The 17,905-nt window shown below is 41.5% G+C and overlaps 1 protein-coding gene and 1 long non-coding RNA gene across 2 annotated transcripts in view; one reads left to right on the top strand and one right to left on the bottom strand.

The window, feature by feature from the left end:
- Positions 1-2,230: 2,230 nt before the first annotated feature.
- si:dkeyp-14d3.1 (transmembrane protein 132C) overlaps positions 2,231-17,905 on the bottom strand; it is a 175,555-nt gene continuing 159,880 nt past the window's right edge. Inside the window, exons 7-9 of the mRNA XM_037098900.1 lie at positions 14,415-14,688; positions 10,412-10,603; positions 2,231-4,035 (exon numbers count right to left, since the gene is read on the bottom strand). Of these exons, the coding sequence (XP_036954795.1) occupies positions 2,866-4,035; positions 10,412-10,603; positions 14,415-14,688 (1,636 nt within the window). The 3' untranslated portion in view covers positions 2,231-2,865. The remainder of the gene's footprint in view (positions 4,036-10,411; positions 10,604-14,414; positions 14,689-17,905) is intronic.
- LOC119019921 lies at positions 10,492-11,492 on the top strand. The gene is made up of 3 exons (XR_005075185.1): positions 10,492-10,757; positions 10,856-10,994; positions 11,304-11,492. It is a non-coding gene; the product is annotated as an uncharacterized LOC119019921 (long non-coding RNA).

Consider the following 17,905-nt stretch of genomic DNA (forward strand, 5'->3'; position numbering starts at 1 on the left):
AGTCAGATGAGAAGGTTGATACCATTGTCATGTTGCTGTACTTAGCATATATTACGTAGCACACAGACTGGTAACATAATCTGTTACCTCCAGACAGAGCAAGGCTAGCTGTTTCATTCTGTTTCCAGTCTGTGTGCAAAGCGAAGCTAAATGACTGCTGGTGCTAGGTCTATATTTACCACAGCAACACGAGAGTGGTATTACCTTACCTTAAACTGCTATAAATAAGGCATAAAATATGAGACTGGCAGAATTCAGAATGATGATATCACTGTAAGATATAAATAATTAACAAAATCTCCAAAAGTCCAATCTAACCATGTTATTTTTCTCCTTTTTTTGTGTGCGTCATTAGCATCCACACACTGTGGATGCTAGAGGCTAGCTACTGTGTCTTTTTCTTCTTTATTTCTCGATTATGTACATTATATTTATCAACATGATATCAATATTTCATTTCTATATATCACAGTTATCCTCGATAGCGGTATATCTCAACACCCCAACTTGGGGAGCCTGTCCTCATCAGAAAAACAACTATATAGGTCAAAATTGGAAACAGCTTATTATGACCCATATTCACAATTGTTGTTAGACAGTAACCTCTAATTCCTAGTATAATTGTTTATGCTGCAAAGGAGAAAGTGTAGTAAAGTAGTATAAAGAGTTAAAAGTCCATAAGTTTAGGAGTGACAATCTGGCTGAACAAGCACAGGACTTTCATTCAGACGACTGCTGTTCATGTCATGTATAAAAACCACAACTCAATAGTGATGTCGATTTACTGCTTAATGTATTGAAGTCAAGTACATAATGTAACGTAAGGTAATTAAGTAAAGTAGGTACGTTAGTAATGGAAGTGATTTTAACCAAAACCATGATATGTTTCAGTACCTAAACCTACGTATGTGTGTGGCTGTTGCACTGCAGCAGACAGTTGAGGCTGTCCGTCGACCTACTGAGTTGATTTTGGGACGAGGATATGTTGATTTTGTACACAGTCAGGCTAACTAACTTGTTGTTTCTGGTCTTTACGCTATGCTAAGCTAACCGTTAGTCCGTTAGTTGTAATGTCATACTGACTGCACAGACATGGGAGTGTTATTGATCTCTTGGCAAAAAAAGCAAAGTACATTTCCCAAAATGCTACATCTGTATCTTAATACCGATCATTGTTTTTTTTTTTTTTTTTTTTTTTTTTTTTATCTTTCTATTCAAACTCATGTAATTTTCTTTTTTTGTGATAATTCAACATCCTGGCTCAGCAGGCAGTGGATCAATAGCAGCTCCACCAAAGTTGAAACTAGGATCAGTCATCATGCTGCTTGAGCAAATTCAATAAAAGTAAAAAAGCCACTAAAACTTGCAGGTGTCTCGAGGGGCTCCATTCAGTGCTGACTGTTGACATAACTGAGCTAATCTAAATGGCATCCCTAATTACACTCAAGGTAGTGCTCCTATTTGCTGAAGTATCTCACCTCCCCTTTTCCAAGATAATATTGTGTGCATTGCTGATTAACAATCTGATCCACACCGCAGCAACAGTTAACATAATGTGAACATTTCTCTGCTTGACGGAAAATAATAACACACACAAAAAAAAAACCCAATCAGCCGACACCACTGTGATGATAATAAGGCTCACTGAGCAAAATGCAATTTTTCAGCCGACTGCCTTTGTTTGGGAAGTTTCAGAGATGATTATTATTTGTGCAATTATCTGAATAATAAAAAATATCCATTTCCAAAAAGAAAACATCTCACCCCGTCCCACCTTCCCTGTAATTATCCTTCTTTGTATCCACACTCGCGGAGAGATGGAGAGCACATTTCATCTCAGTGCGCCAATCAGTATGCTTTTCCTGGAGGCTATGGTACAGAGGTTAACGAGACCTTAATTGGCATTTTCTTCAAAGCTCACAAAACTTTAAACTGTGGGGTGGCAGCTGGAAATGTCACATTACCATGTTGTCCAGCCATTTAATTTAAAAGCTCCTTCATACACTGGCCGTCATGTCGGGCTACTGTGTTCAAATAGACTAGATGAGAGTGTTAATGGCCACTGCCGATGTCCACCGACCAGCAGATTGTATTGTGGCTTGTGGGCAAACTGTGTTTCATAAAATACTCATTCACCACATTCATGACTGACCTCAGGATGAGAGAAATGACCTGCTGTGGGTAATAAAAGCTGAACACACACTCTTGACATTGTTGTGTATTTCTTAAATGTTATGAAAATACAATATACAGAGCAACAATACAATGCTTTGGAGACTGTTCGGTATATACATAACAGGTCGTCTGCCGTGTTAAGGAGGATGAGAATGAACCGGAAAGTTGTGCCTTTTGTTTCCAACAGCATGCAGAAATTTCTCTCGGCTTGCTTTGGCCTTTCCTCGACTCTTCCACAGAATAAGGACCTGGCGTAGGAAATTAATACCCAAAATTTTACAAAAAATTCCAAAACCATTTAATGTGCACGGACATTCAGAACATCTATCTAGTCACGTTACTGTTTGTTGTAAAATCTACATGTCGTCTGATTATCACAGGTCTGCAGATCAGTCCCACGGTCGTTCCACGTAAACCCTGTAGTCGTAAAACAATGATTAAAAGGTAATCATCTGATAAACAAATGAAAAAAAAAGAACCATCTGACGTCCTCGTTCACTGACGTATTATATGTTACTGATTCATCATTAGTCTCTTCTGGAATCAAGACAGTTCTCTTAATTTTAATGACCCTTTGGCAGTTTGAGATGATTCTCCTCCAATTTCACCAACAAGAGGTCCGGTTTCCATCCAGACCCACTTTCTTCTGAAAGGCATAAGGGTGAGTTTGTTACAAGGGCACACAGTACATTATGCCACCTCTTTTAAAGCACTGTCATTTAACCTTTCCATGTAATTGCGCAACTCCTTGGAGTCTCCCAGCTCCACGTCTTGACACACCCACTTAATGTCCTGGCTGTGGCCTCCAGTCAGTGTGTTCACAGTGGGGTAGTTACTGTCTGAAGGGATGGTGGTGAACGTGGAGAACTTGACTCGCTTCCTCTTGGTGGTGGGTGAGTCTCCTTTGCTGTCCTTGGGTATACAGCTTGTGTCCGCCGCCCGATGCACTTGGCCCTGCACGTTCTTCTGGGCCGAGCCTCCGTTCAGCAGGTGGCTGCCTTCCTCAAGTCCGCTGCTCGAGTCCATCATGGAGGTCTGCTCCTCCTGCTGGGGTGAAAGGCTGATTTGGCTCTCAAGCAGCTCTGCCTCGTTCCCCAGCCACACCCAATCATGGGCGTGGTTCATGCTCTCCTGGCCCTCAATTGAGAGCTCCTTGTGGCGGTATTTCAGGGTATAGGAGATACAGTTGATGAGAAAGACCAGGATGGCAAGGCAGAAGACCCCCAGCAGGGCGTACATGCCGATCTCCAAGTCGGTGAGCCCACGAGCAGTCTGGATGAGGTCGTCGTCCATGTTGCGGCCACGGGGCAGGTCCACTTGTGCAGGGAAGTCAGCGAAATCAATTGGCATGTTCTGGCTACCGTCATCTGCAAGTTTACCCCCATTGGGTCTGCGCATTATTGCGCTTCTGGTGGTGGTGGCTCTCCTTAACACACCATCCTCCATGTCAGAGATGGAGCTGCCATAGTAGTGGGTGTCAAGGCCGGTCCTGTCCTGGGAGGGGGAGAGCCTGCCTCTGTTCTCCATATCGTCTCCGTCAGGACCGTAGTCGCTGTTCCCTCCCCTTGAGCTGTCGCTATGACCAAACTTCACCCTGACGTTACAGTTCCCCGCTGCCAGGATGCTGCGGCGCTTAAACTTCTGGCAGACCTCGCAAACAGTCATTTCCACCCTGACCAGCAGGCCTTGGCCCTCTGCCTCCGTCACAATGACAGGCCATTTCCAAGAGGGGTTCTGCTGTACTGTCACTACCTCCTCATCTAGGGAGGTGGCTGTCAGGACAAAGAAGTCAGAATTAAACAGGTCCAGAGGAGCCGAGGAGCCGTCGCTGAACTGAAGCCAGGCGCTGATCAGGGCCTCCTGTGAAAACACACACACAACAATATTTAGTGTGGAAATATAGTGAAAATTGAATGTACAAAGCCTTATTTGAAACAGACTTAAACTGATAACATTGTTTTTCAATATATAAGCTCTATATTATAAGGCCTCCTGGAGTTGGAGCATCAACCTGGTGTTCTGTTTAGGGATTCTGTAATATCCTACTGCTTGCTGCCACTGGCTTTCACTACCTGGAGTGAAATTAATTTAAAAAAAAATCTATTTGTATCTAAATTTCCTTTTTTTTTTTTCAAAGCACCACATAGATTTACAGCTCTCTAATTGTGGGAGATATTGTGAGTGTAAAAAGTTCACTAAGTCGCTTGGCTCTGCAAACTCACTGGCTGTTCTCTCTAAGCTAAGGGGGATACAGATTAAAAGATATGCAGAAAAGATCAAACAGTAACATTAAACATTGTTCATGTGAATAAGGATTTGCCATACATAGGCATCTCAAGCCTTTCTCCTGCTGCAGTTTCGCAATTTGCCTTTTAATGTTGCGGAAAGACAAATCCCCAAAGGCGCACAAGTAGATCCATATAGCGGTCTGTCAATGCTCCCTAATTACTGGCACCAGAGGACTTACAGTGCAGCGCTGCCTGCTTATCTTCACACTCTGCATGTGCAGATAGGGCAGATAAATGGCCTTCCCAGTCCCTTCCTTCCTCACTTGGAGGAAGAGGACTGTAAAGGAGCAGTTCAGAGAACTTTTGAGAGGGCTTGATGGGCACATCAAAGCTGACACAAAGAGAGCAGCCTCGGCAAATGAGACAGAAAGCAAAACATGATTTGGCCTGTAAGTCATATTTTGGAGCAGATGCTGTGGTGTTGCTTTCGCGTGTTCTCAGATTAAGCTTCAGTTTCTCTTTGCTGCCCAAGGAAAGGCATTCTGTCACAGTCGGGCTTTTGAGCCTTGCAGTTAAGAGGGTTACTGATGGTGTGGAACAAACCAATAGGCAAGAGTACATGAGTGCATGCACATTCTCGCTTTCTTTGATCGTAAAATTGCACATTCAAGGACCCTGATGGTGTGAATGGAGTCTGGAAGTTAGTCTTTTGTTTTGGAATGCAAAGTAGTCAAGGCTGCAGAGTGAACATTTTCTCTTTCAGTACGCATATAAAATTCTTTAAATGACTATCAAACCATCAAAGAATAATTAAATATGCTAAGAGATAATAATTACTGTTATAAAACAAATTAACATCATTCTCTGCCTTAATCAGACTGGGCTAAATAGCGTTTGGAAATAATTACTGGTCTTGTTTTTCAATCTATTCAGATCATAATCACCATAATTTCAGTAAAGGAGGCTTTGTATGAGGTTGCTAAGGGAGACATGCATTGAAAAAAAGCTCAATTCTTGCGTATTTCATTTCAAACTTTATGTGTGTGTGTTTGTGTGTGAGCGTGAGTATATATATATATATATATATATATATATATATATATATATATATATATATATATATATATATATATATATATATATATATATATATATATATATATGAGATAGTATATACACACACACCCACATACACCCACACACACACCTAACTAGCATTTATCTCCTTTAATCTTAATGAATAGTTTATCACTATTGCAAAGCAGTCTAACAATGGCAATGTATTAGACAAATTCAGCATCCTTTGAAACACTTTCTGCTTCAGTATTCCTTGTTCAAAGAAAAATACAAAACTATATAATATCTACAGAAAACCGTTGCTGCCAAAAAACATCTAAATCAGTAAGGAGAGCCACTTTTTGAAGCCAGCCCACTATCTCAGCCCACAGCACGTTTTCTCTGCTTCAGTGTTATATGCTCCCTCTTTGCTGACCAGGATGGACCCCTGAGTAGTGATTGGTCTCTTGCCTTGCCATGTAATAGCAGTCTGGCTGACTGGGAAAATCCTATAAATGGGGCTAGGGCACTAGGCTCTCTCCCTGGCTCATTCTCTAACTTCACTCCATCAGACAAGGAGTGCAGTCAGTCAGTCAGGAGGCTGATATGTGTTTATCTGATGGATGTGGTAGTTACGTTTTCTTGGATTAATTTCAGTTAGGTTTAGTTGTTCTGTTGTGTTAGGGTAGAGGGTTAGCCCCCAGTTCTGACGGCAATGGTGGGTTGGACTGGGTGGCTGCTCTTCTTTTGGCCGGCCCATCAGTTTTTTTTGTTTTGTTTGATTATTTGCCTGTTTGTCTTGTGTTAGACCTCACTTGGAGGGGGTCGTAACATAAATTGAGGGCTTGTCCAAACTAATTGAAAAAAACTTGTTTGTTTTTTTTCAATGTTGTTGTCTGGGTGATGGCTTAGTGGCAGTAGGCCTGTGTATCAAATGCCGGGGCAGAGTTTGGTGTCGCTACAGAGGTCAGCTGGAGGTGGCTCTATTACCACTTGTCAAAATGGGTACAACGCCACCTATTGTACGGGGGTATGACAAGCTTCAGCCAATGATTCGATTTTCTAACCGGAATGTATACTCGGACAATTGCAGTTGTCTGGCTGAGTAGCATAGTTGAACTATGGTTGTAATCCGACAAAGCTGTGCATGTAAACGTACTGAATGTGTTCTGAGTGGGAAAGCACAGAAGGCTTTCTCATCTTTTCCACAAGAGGCTAGTCTCGATTTTGACAAAGTAAAAGCTGCTGTACTCAGTGCATACATGCTGGTACCGGAGGTGTACCGTCAAGATTTCGTTGGTTAAAGAAGCAAGGGTATCAAACTGATGTTGAATTGCTTGTGAAAAGGAGGCTCTTTTTGATTGGTGGTGTACATCCAGTAAGGTTAGGGATTTTTATCAGTTTAGACATTTGATGGTGATGGAGGACTATCTACCAGAGAAGGTATCAACATATTTGAATCAGCTGAAGGTTTCTGATGTTTTTAGAGCAGCTGTCTTGAATATGTTCTTCCTCATGAGACTGTTTTTGTTGATTGCCCATTAAGTAAGGGGCCTGTTGAAAGCCTTTAATGGTACTAGGAGGAATAGTGCTAAAGGTATGGCTGTGGAGTCTGAATGTGGCAGAAGTGCTGGTTCCTGAGAACCTAAGGTTAAGGCTGAGAAGGATGAGTTGAGGGGAAAGGGTGAGGTAATGTTCTTCTACTGTAAGAAAAAGCGGCATATTGTGGCAAGTTGTTTAACAAACTGAATACAAAGTCAATACTTTTGGTAAATAGGATGAATAAAACCTAGACTGTCAGGTCTGGAGAGTCTAAAGGGAAAGCTAGTGATCTGACAGACTTTGATACATTTATTTTGGATTGTTTTGTATTCATTGCTTAGTAATGGTCCTAAGGTTCCTATGAAAATACTGTGGGACATTGCTGCCTCTCAGTCTTTTGTTCTGGAGGGAGTGTATCCATTTAGTAATGTTTCTGATTTTGGTTTCGACATTCTTATGTTGGGGTTCGGCATGAATGACATGGGTGTGCCTCTACATAAAATCTCTGTGGAGTCAGATCTGGTGTCAGGTAAAGTAGCTGTGGGGGTCCGTCCTTAGTTCCTGATTAAGGTTCCCTTTTTGATAGGGAATGATTTTGCTGGGGAAAAGGTGTTGGTTACGCCAGAGAAACACCAGTCTCAGGCTGGGCAGCCTCCAGATGATTTGGCAGAGAGGTTTCCTAAGGTCTTTGCAGCATGCACTGCTACTCAAGCTATGTATAGGGGGAATAAAGATGACATGGACTTGAGTGACAGTTTTATGTACAAGAGATACAAGAGATTTGCTCTTGTTCCCCACGTGGTAAGTGGACTTGCATTTCTATAGCTTTTCCAGTCTACTGACTGCTCAAAACCACTTTATAACACTTGTAAGATTCACCCATTCACACACACATTCATACACTGATGGGAGAGGCTGCCATGCAAGGTGCCAACATCAGGAGCAATTTGAGGTTCAGTATCTTGCTCAAGGACACTTCGACATGCTGCTAGGAGGAGCGAACCTGACCTTCCAATTACTAGACAATCCGCTCTACCTCCAGAGCTACAGCCGCCCCTATGTGATGCTGAGTGACACAAGTAAGAACAGATCGTAAACCTTTCCCCATGTCTAGTGAACAACTGATTGCTGATCAGGGGAATGATATCATTCTGTTCCCTTTGTTTGAAGCTACAGTAGATGGAGAAGAAGTTAAAACCTTGCCGCTGGGTTATTTTTTTAACAATGGTTTGCTGATGTGTAGATTGGGCCCCACTGAGTGCCTTTGCAGCAGATGACTGGAGTGACAGTAACTCAGATTGTTGTCCCAGTTCCATGCTGGACTGAAATTTTGAAACTAGCACATGCAAACTAGCATTTTGTGACATTTCTTTTGGCCTTGTTTAATGCGTGATGTGGTGCGATATCGTAAATCTTGTCACATTTGTCAGGTTGCTGGAAAGCCAAATCAAACAGTCCCTCCTCCTCTACTTTAACCAATTCCAGTTGTTTGTGAGCCATTTGAACAGGATGTGGTTGACTGTGTGTATCCACTTCCATGTAAAAAGGCTGGTAACAAGTTTTTGCTGACAGTGATGTGTGTGTCCACTCGGTTTCCAGTAGTGTTTCCCCTGCGTAAGATTACCACACCAGTGGTAGTTAAAGCGCTGACAAAGTTATTTGTCAAAGGAAGTACGAACAGACCAGGGTTCAAACTTTATGTCAGGTGTGTTTGGTCAGGTGCTGAAGGAGCTCAAAATTTGACACTGCCATTCTAGTGCATATCACCCTGAGAGCCAGGGTGCACTTGAACGTTTTCACCAGACACTGAAGACCATGATGCGCACTTCACTGTTGTGCCTGTATGCGTTCAGTGAATGATCGTTCATGAACTCGTTCATATTTTGAGCGAATGTGAACTGAACGTACTGTATTCTGCCTGATGAACGTTATTGTAAACGCGTTCATTCTGGCATTTGTGAACGGCGATTGGTTGTTGTTTTGGAGTCTGAAAAGGACTGGGATGAGGGGGTTCACCTGTAGATGTTTGCCATTAGGGAAGTGGTTTCTTGGCTTTAGTCCTTTGGAGTAGGCATTTGCCCATATATGTCCCATGTATGTGGCCCCTTGAAGCTCAGGAGGGAGAAGTGGCTGTGTGAGGGGACGGAACAAAATTTGCTGGAGTATGTCAGCAACTTCAGGTTGAAACTGCGTCAAGATAGCGAGTGGCAATATTAAGGCAGCACAGGCTCTGATGAAAAGATGGTTCAACAAAGAGGCTAAAAGTAGAGAGTTTAAGCCTGGCGACAAAGTCCTGGTGTTGCTGCCGATTCCTGGTTCTAGCTTGCAGGCTCGCTATTGTGGACCCTATTTAGTTCAGCAGACAATCGGGGGCTGAGACTACCTTGAGGCTACCCCAGATTGGCAACGCAGAACCCGCCTCTGTCACACTCACATGCCGCAAACATACTGTGAGAGGGAGCATGCTCAGTTGGAGGTGAAGTCCAGTTCAGAGACAAATGAAGCCTCAGTGAGACCTGGGGTGCTGTCTGGTGTTAAAACTGTACCACTGCCCGGAAGCCTGGTGGTAGGGAATGTTGCAGAGGAGCTGTCCAGTGCTGAAGCGAGTGACGTGGGTTTGTCTGCGGCCTTGACTAAGGGAAAGCTGTTGAACTCTGAGATCTTGAAAAATGTCCCTAGTCATTTGTCTCATCTCCCTGAACTGGAATGCTCGGACTTGGTTGAGTTAATTGAGTCTAACCAAATATCGTTTGCTGATGTTCCTTCTCAGACTAACCTGTTGAAGCACGATATTGATGTTGGTGATTAACAACCCATCAAACAGCATCCATATAGGGTAAATCCAATAAACAACCTGACCAGTAGAACCGCCCTAGTGAGGATGAGAGTCAGGATAAGAATCATGCTAATCCAGCATGGTTTAAGGCTTCTCCTGGCTAATGTCTGGTTGTAGGCAAAGGACATGGAGACTATTGTGCTCACAGTGACCCGTCTCCACACAGTGTCCCCAAACATCTTTACAGATATCTGTCTATACAGATGAAACATCTTAAAACCTCCCGTTCCTCTGTGACAGGGGTCTGACTGTTAAGTGATGGGTCCATGAAGGGTCCTTGCTCAGACCTGGAAGAGCTCATAACTAGAATGCAATCCCCCGCAATGACGTAATGAACGCAGAGTCGAATCATAACACCCTTTAAGCACCATGTGTGCCATCTAGTTACAATGGTTTATCTATCTTCCAGCAGTTTATGAATGTTTATTTCGTTATGCAACCCTGTGTTATATTATAAGGGATGAATTACATTGTACCATGTAATATGGTGTTGAGATATATTACAGTAACCAAAAACTACTGTAGAAAGTTGACCTAACCAATGATATATTGTAATACATTACAGTATCCTGACCTGTTTGAGGCTCTGCAGAACCTCCTGGGTGGTCGTGGTAGCCAGGATGGCTTTGTTGCTTCCTGGACTGAGCTGCAGGCTCATAGAGAGGCCGGTCACCAGCTGGACCCCCAACTCTGTGATGGTCACTTTTTCATCCACTACTGTGATAGTCTTCTCTGCCAGGATTGAGTCTGATAAAGGAGACAACACCTTGGAGGAAAAAGAAGACAATGAAGAGAAAGATAAATGGGAAAGGATCAGCACTGCAATGCTGAAGGAATTTTAAAGGAAGAAGATGAAGAATTTTATTCCACAGTACTCCCCTCAAACACTTTATTGTCCAGCAATAACCTGTGACATTCAGGTATGTTTAATTACTGCTGTGCTACTCTACAATAGTGGCTCAACCTGCTGTGCAGCCTGTTCATGAAAGCTTTTTCATTTCCTGTTTTAAACGCCCAGAGCTGGAGAGGTTTTCCCAGGAGAAATCAGCAGTGACAGCAACCAGAGCTGAACGGTGAACGAGAGCGCTACCTATAGAAACTTCATCAACAGAAAATCCAAGCAGAAGTTCCCACTGGTCACACTGCTTGATTGACAAGTGAGTCCCGGCAAGTGGAATGCAAAAGCATCACATCAATAACCATTTTGCAGGGAAAATGTCACCAACATGAGAAAAAGCAGATTACCATTCACCGTTATAGGTGATTTAAGAAAATGTCTTTCCTAGTGTTTTCATCTAACATAAAAGGCTCACAAACCAGTATGCAATATGCAAAACTATACACAGAAACTACTTTTTATTTGATCTCTTAAATCAGGCTGTGTAGATCAAATGACAACTCAGCTTGGCCGCCTTCCACCCGATACCTCCTTACAGGTAACAATCCATTCCCTTTGATTAATACAGGTAATCTAGAGGAAAGGCACACTTTAACCCCAAAACAGAAGTAGGAAGTCTAACCACATTTATGATAAACGCCATGTGCAGTTTGTGACTTTCTCTGCCTGCACGTCTTTATAAATGTCTTATCATGCAAGAGCCTGTGCGGTGCGTGGCTCAGGTAGTCACCGCTGTCAGACCTTTGCACTCGTCATGTTTTGGCTGATGGATGAGACCTTGACACCAGGGAGCGGATCACACTCACGCAGATGTCATTAAGAGGCTGATATGAAGCAGATTATCATATATACCTCTAGTAAAAATATCATTACAGAACAATGTACTGCACACAAAGGTGAGTAGAATCTATTAAATTGTGCTTCCAAATATTTTATATAAATTACAAATACGTTTTCTACTGCGTACCATGATGTGTGGTCTAAATTAAACAGGATTTCTGAGAGGTAGCTGAACTGTAGTGGATTCAAAATAGTTGACCCTTGACAAGATAAATGTAAAAAAAAAGACAGGAGGACAATTTCATTCTGTTGGTTTGATACTCAGTATTGACTCACTTACTGTATGCTGTTGTGGGGTGCAATAATCTTCCTGACAACGGTCAAGGAGATTATGAGAATGAGGGATAATTGCATTTATCATTACAAGGCTCAATATAAAGTAGGGCTGCATGATATACCGTTTGAGCATCATCATCACAATGTACGTGTGCGCGATAGTCACATGGCAGGGCCTGCCATGTAGGAGGCAAATTAACTCGTCTAATTTCAAGGGTACCTGACACAGACTGTGCATGCAGACTCCGCATGCGCAGCGATCCACCAATCACTTCTTAATCAGTGTGCCGAAGCAGACCAGCCCCTGCACATGGAATGAGTCGCTGGTAACAAAATTGAAAAATGAGCAATGAACAAGAGAAAATCGCCGAAAACGAAGACTTGGTGCCAAAAAGAAAAGCAATGTTAGTTATCTGGAATTATTTCGGCTACAAGATGATATTGACCAAACACGTGTTCTGAGTGCTATTCAGGTCATCTGATGAAAATTCCTGTATTTTTTCATATCGCAATATGTATTGCAGGGTTAAAAAAAACAATCACAATGTCAATTTTTTCCAGTATCATGCAGCCCTATATAAAGTTAATCTGTAATTAAAAAAATTGGCAAATTGATTGCTGTGATGGCCACATTCCTAATACAAAGTCCAACAGAGCAGGAAACAAAGGCATTGTACAGTTCATCCTGTTTCTGGGACCAGTTCCTTAAATAAAAGTGAAGTCAGTAAAACAAAATACCAACAGAAATCCCCCGTTACACAAGTTTACTGTGTGTGTAAGAAATGACATAAAACAGCAAATAGAAGTTGAAGCAAGAAGTCAGTTTGTAAAGCCTGATAGATGTTTGCATTGACAGCTGCTCTAGCACCATCATCGCAAATGACCGGAGAGATCAGAATCCCTCCCATTCCCCCTTATTTCGGAAAACAATAGTACAGTAGTAAATGTTGAGATAAATTTGATTTTTGATTCCTTTTGAATTGTGACAGGAATTACACATATGATGTTTGTCAGTTTGAAAGATAATTTGTCAAGTCGACAAAGTCGCAGTTTGTGGCAATGAAAATAAAAATAAAAATAAAAATTACGTTTTGTGTGAACTACATTCAGTGAACTATATTTGTCAACCACACAAACAAGGCCAAAAAGTGCAAAAGTATTAACAAGTAGAATGTTGATGAGGGTTTTCAGTCATCCAGGTCATGGCTAAATGCTGTACTGTAGGCAAGTGGACTTGTTTCAGATTCTTGAAGACGTTTCACTTCTCATCCAAGAGGCCTTTTCAGTCTTAATTAACTGGAGGGGAGTTGCTTTTTAAACTCTGTGTGGGAGTGTCCTTACAAAGTTGTTAACGAAACGTGTGAACTCTGAGTTTCAGACTCGTTAGGGGCACTTGTGGGTCACTGACCCAACCGGCCTTCCTGCGGGTTGGGCTAGGTGGCCCAAGTATGAATGGTTGCTAACAATTAGCAACATCTACCACTTAAATATATCATACTTATATAATATTTAAAAGAACCAATAATATGTCAAAATCACAACAGGACTTGTCATATCGATCGCTGCACTGAAGTGAAAAGAGGCTAAGTCAGTACGATGTTTAATTTATGGATTTTGGTGAACTTTAAACAAAACAACTTCACTTATATGACTGCTGGGTGTATAGTCTTTCCATGTACAGTCTTATACTTGATGAATGATGACATTTTATGGCTAATCACGACCTTCTGTTATCAATTAATCATTAATTAATTATCAATTATTTTAATTGACAAACATATGTGTAATTTATGTCCCAGTGGAATCAGAAAATGACATGTCTTTTGCCATTTACTTACATACATGTGATGGACCACCAGAAGAGGAGTAATTCCGCATCTCCACTCACATTCTTATGATGTCATATGTGGGAAAATACACTCCAATCTTTTGAAAAATTGTTTAATGTGGTGAGAATGTATATTTGAACTCAATCATCTATTCCTACACTAACCAAGTATTTTCTAGCATAAACCCTAAAAAGTATGTTTAGTGCCAAAATTGACCAAACAGCAACAGTAACAATAATAAATGAACATGTAATAATATGCTTGAATCAGGTCACAAACCCCAGTTTCCTGGATGGGATAACAACAGCTTGCTTAAAATGTGGAGTTTGTTGCTTGCTTGTAATTAGATATGATGGTCCTGAGACAACTTTAATGATGATGTTCCAAGACCACAACAACACCAACACGACAATATCAGACAGACCATAATTAAACAGTTTGCCTTCAATTTGGATCGGATGCTTCCAATTAATTTTAGCTAACTTGAGGGCTTGTTTACAACCTTACAACTGCCTGACTTTGTGTTGCCTTAACAGGCCTCACTGGAGTGACAACCTCGGCAATTAAATCCATGAATATGATTTTATTTTGATAGGATAGGAGTGATGGCCAAAACTAAGAAAACAAGATCCCAGCTGTAATGAACTGGGATCAGTCTTAAACAGTATAGTGGTTTTAATGCTACATATGAGAACATTTATGTAATGCCCCTGGAAAGCTAGCCCATGGCCTACCTGGATTGTGGTCATCCCCATGTCAAGTCCCACCAGTATTCTCCTGTCCAGTAGCTGCGCAATCTGGGGGTCCTCTACCTTCAGGAAGTCCCACACCAGCTCTGTGATGTCTACCTGCCAATCAGTGCCCAGCATGAAGCTGGTCTGGCCACGAGGATCAGCTGACTCTGCTACAAAATGGGTCAGGACTCTGACCATGGCGTGCTGATACTGCAGAGTGCAGCTTCGCCCACGTCTGTCGTCATCATCCTCATCCTCACTGTCCCGTGCAGACCTGGCAATGAAAATAACAAAAACAAATCAGGTGAAAAATTGTCAGCAACTTTAATCTTTTTTTTTAGGCTGCATGGCTGCAATCCACTGCTTTTTAAATATCTGAAATATCCCATCCAACTTATCTTCTTATTGGAATTATTGGATCAATTGCTATGACATTTTGAACATTTATGGTGCCCAGAGGATACATCCTAATAACTTTGGTCATCCCCTGACTTTTTGTCACTGCCACCATGAGGTTGGCATTTGTGGTTTTGATTGAAATGCCTCAGCCACTTTTGGCAAACGCATTCTTGTTTTTCTCAAGGTAAATTTTAATAACATCTCAAATAAATAAAATATCTGTAAAATGTTCCCCATCAGCCTCTGCGGAGTCACTAGAGTTTAGAGTCACTAGAATGGCTGTGGGCTCTTAAAGACCATCCGCACCATAGAAAAAACTAGTCAGTGAACCCAAAGAAGCTACCTTTTCAGTCTATGAGAACTGCTTGCCTGGCCAATATGCCAAGGTAAATGGTAAATAAATAACTGGTTATGTTGTTGTTTCGGTGTGTGACTTTTTGCTGTGTCGTGCTCCGGCATCTGGTAGAAACAGAAGTCCTGCGTTTCTGCTCCAGCAGAAGCAAGCAAGCACTACGTAGTCCTGGTATGTCTGCAGCTCAGGAAAATGTGTGATTATGACCTGTTACTGCTGTAACTTCACTCAGAGAAACAAAAAGAAAGATATGGCTTCATGAAATTCTGCAATGATGAGGAGTTAAGAGAAACTGTCGAGAGTTGACAGAGAGTTGTCGTCTTTTTAATAAATAAAAAATGAAGATTTAGTTCAGTACATTTGTATAAGTCAACATCTGTCATCCTGGCCATCAGTTAGGGCAAAAATGGACTAAAGAGACTCCATCAGTGCCAAAGACTACCAGTATGTACATTTATTTAATGATTATGAGCCTCACATACGTTATAAGCGTATAATAAGTTGTGAATGTAATGCATTGCAATACCAGATAGATTTAGAATTTGGCTTTATTTTGTATATTTTGCATTTTTTTTGCAAAAAGAATTCAACCTAAAATACAAGCATAGGTAAGTGGAGAGAGTCTGTAACCATAACTGTTCAAAGGCATGCAAAAAGAACAGTTTACACAACTGTTCTGTTTAATGTTGTCTTCTAATATGACAAAACAAAAAACAGAAAGAACCCGCAATGATTAAGAGGCAGTGTTAGTATCAACATCATTATTTCTTTTTTACAAAACGGGTTATTGTCAATACCAGTATATCATCAAACCACTCGTATGCCACTTTGATTAAGAACCAAATATATACTGTATAGATGAGAAAGGGAAACATCAGCAGCGCTTGCTCACCGCATTGATGTTTGGTTTGTGGCATTTTCAGCAGCGTTTTAATTAAAATGATCTCAGGTCAAATGTACACACGCAGCAGGTCTTTTCACCCGGAGATGTGAACCTGACAAAGCTCATGTAATGATGCTGTGTTTGTTTATTGGACCACTAAGAGAGGATCAATCCAGTGCATGGCTATCATTTCTCTCTCTCAGTGTCTCTCCCTTCACTACTTTGGAGCACACGGTCTGAATTGTGATGTGCATACACCTCCTTACTGCTTTACTTAATGGCCTCGCTGATTGCTTTGTTGCTAGCAAATCTAATTTTATGACTTAAGGCAACAAATCAGCCAAACACGGGCTCAGCTCTTTCTCAACAGGAAAATTGCTTTGAGTATGACAAACTTGGTTTCAATGGTTACAATACAGCCTCGTAATCATTAGATTTGCCCATGATTGTTTTGTCTTTTTTTTTTTTTTTTGCTTTAACAAACAACTTTTCAAAACCAGCAGATAAAGCACCCCGGTGTGCTGAGAAAGAAATGCGTGAACAGTTGATCTGGGAGACTAAATGCCCTCACAGCTCTTCAGTTTTACACAGGGGCACAGCGGGGACTGAAAAGCGCAGTGTCAACAAATCTACTATTCATACACTGTACTGTACAACATTTATTCCTCAGTCTCTCTCTCATGCACACATACAAGCCAGGAAAGGTTGTGGTCATGATAAAGGGGAGAAGAAAAACAAATTAATCCCTCAAACTGTTTTTTCTTGTGATTATCTGCTCCGCTTGTCTCGTTCTGTCTGAATCCCCCGAGAAATCTGACTGCAAGCGAAGCCGTGGAAATAAAGATGTTAGCTGCACGCTCTGCAGAAAAGCCGAGTGTACAGGGAGATTTGGAGTTAAAGGGCTTAAAACCCTCCGCTGGCAGGACCGATTTCACAGGCAACTGAGTGACAGACATTCGCAGAGGAAATGATGCCTCTGTGGATCCCTAGAGAAAAGAAAAATTCCAGGATTCAACAAGGTTCAAAAGCAACAAGTGATTCAACATCCCAAATTCAAACGATTTTGTCAGTGGGTTCAGATACAAACTTTTGTACTTTTCTTCAGTTTGTAATAGAAATGTGTATCTTTGTCCTACAATGCTTTGTACCCAATTTGGCATCGAATCAAATTTGAAGAGGCAGGTGTCACTTGTTTTTCAGGCAGAGCACACTTTTGTTTTCAGTTCATGCTAATAAGCACCACATCCATCACGGCCTGCCTATATGTTGTAGGACGCATTTTTGAGAACAATGATCTGGACTTGTGTCTCCAATTTCAAGTCAGTCAGACATTTCTTGTTCAACCAATGCCACTAATTCATAATACAAACATGGATCTCTGTCCCACAGTGCAGTATGCCAAATTTGCGGTCGATTGAGTCATATTTGTTTCAGATTTGAATCATAATACTGTGTTTCAGATTATGCTAAGCAGCGAGAAATTTGCACTAGGATCCCATATTGATTCAAAATATGCTATTCAAACCCTATTTTAAGCTGAAGCTGCTAAGGTAAAAAATGTTACTGCCAAACCCCTCGAACAGACGTTTAAAGTGCAAAATAACCTCTTTTCAAATCAGTTTGGGATCTCAGGGCTTCTGTCAAATTCAGTGTAGTTTTGGGAGCAGACTACAGGGAGAGGAATGAATGGATATCAGTCAAGTGTCAGCAGCTTCCGTGTACCACGCTTGGAAGGATGTCTATCGATCAGTTTGGAGATCTGCTGTCATGGTCTTCACGTGGCACTGCTCGCTCGATGCTCGCACGCCTCTGAGTCCTCCTACTTTGAAAGTTTTATTTTTAACACTATTTTAGAAA

This window comes from Acanthopagrus latus, chromosome 5 (assembly GCF_904848185.1).
Source record: "Acanthopagrus latus isolate v.2019 chromosome 5, fAcaLat1.1, whole genome shotgun sequence".
Taxonomy (NCBI): Eukaryota; Metazoa; Chordata; class Actinopteri; order Spariformes; family Sparidae; genus Acanthopagrus; species Acanthopagrus latus.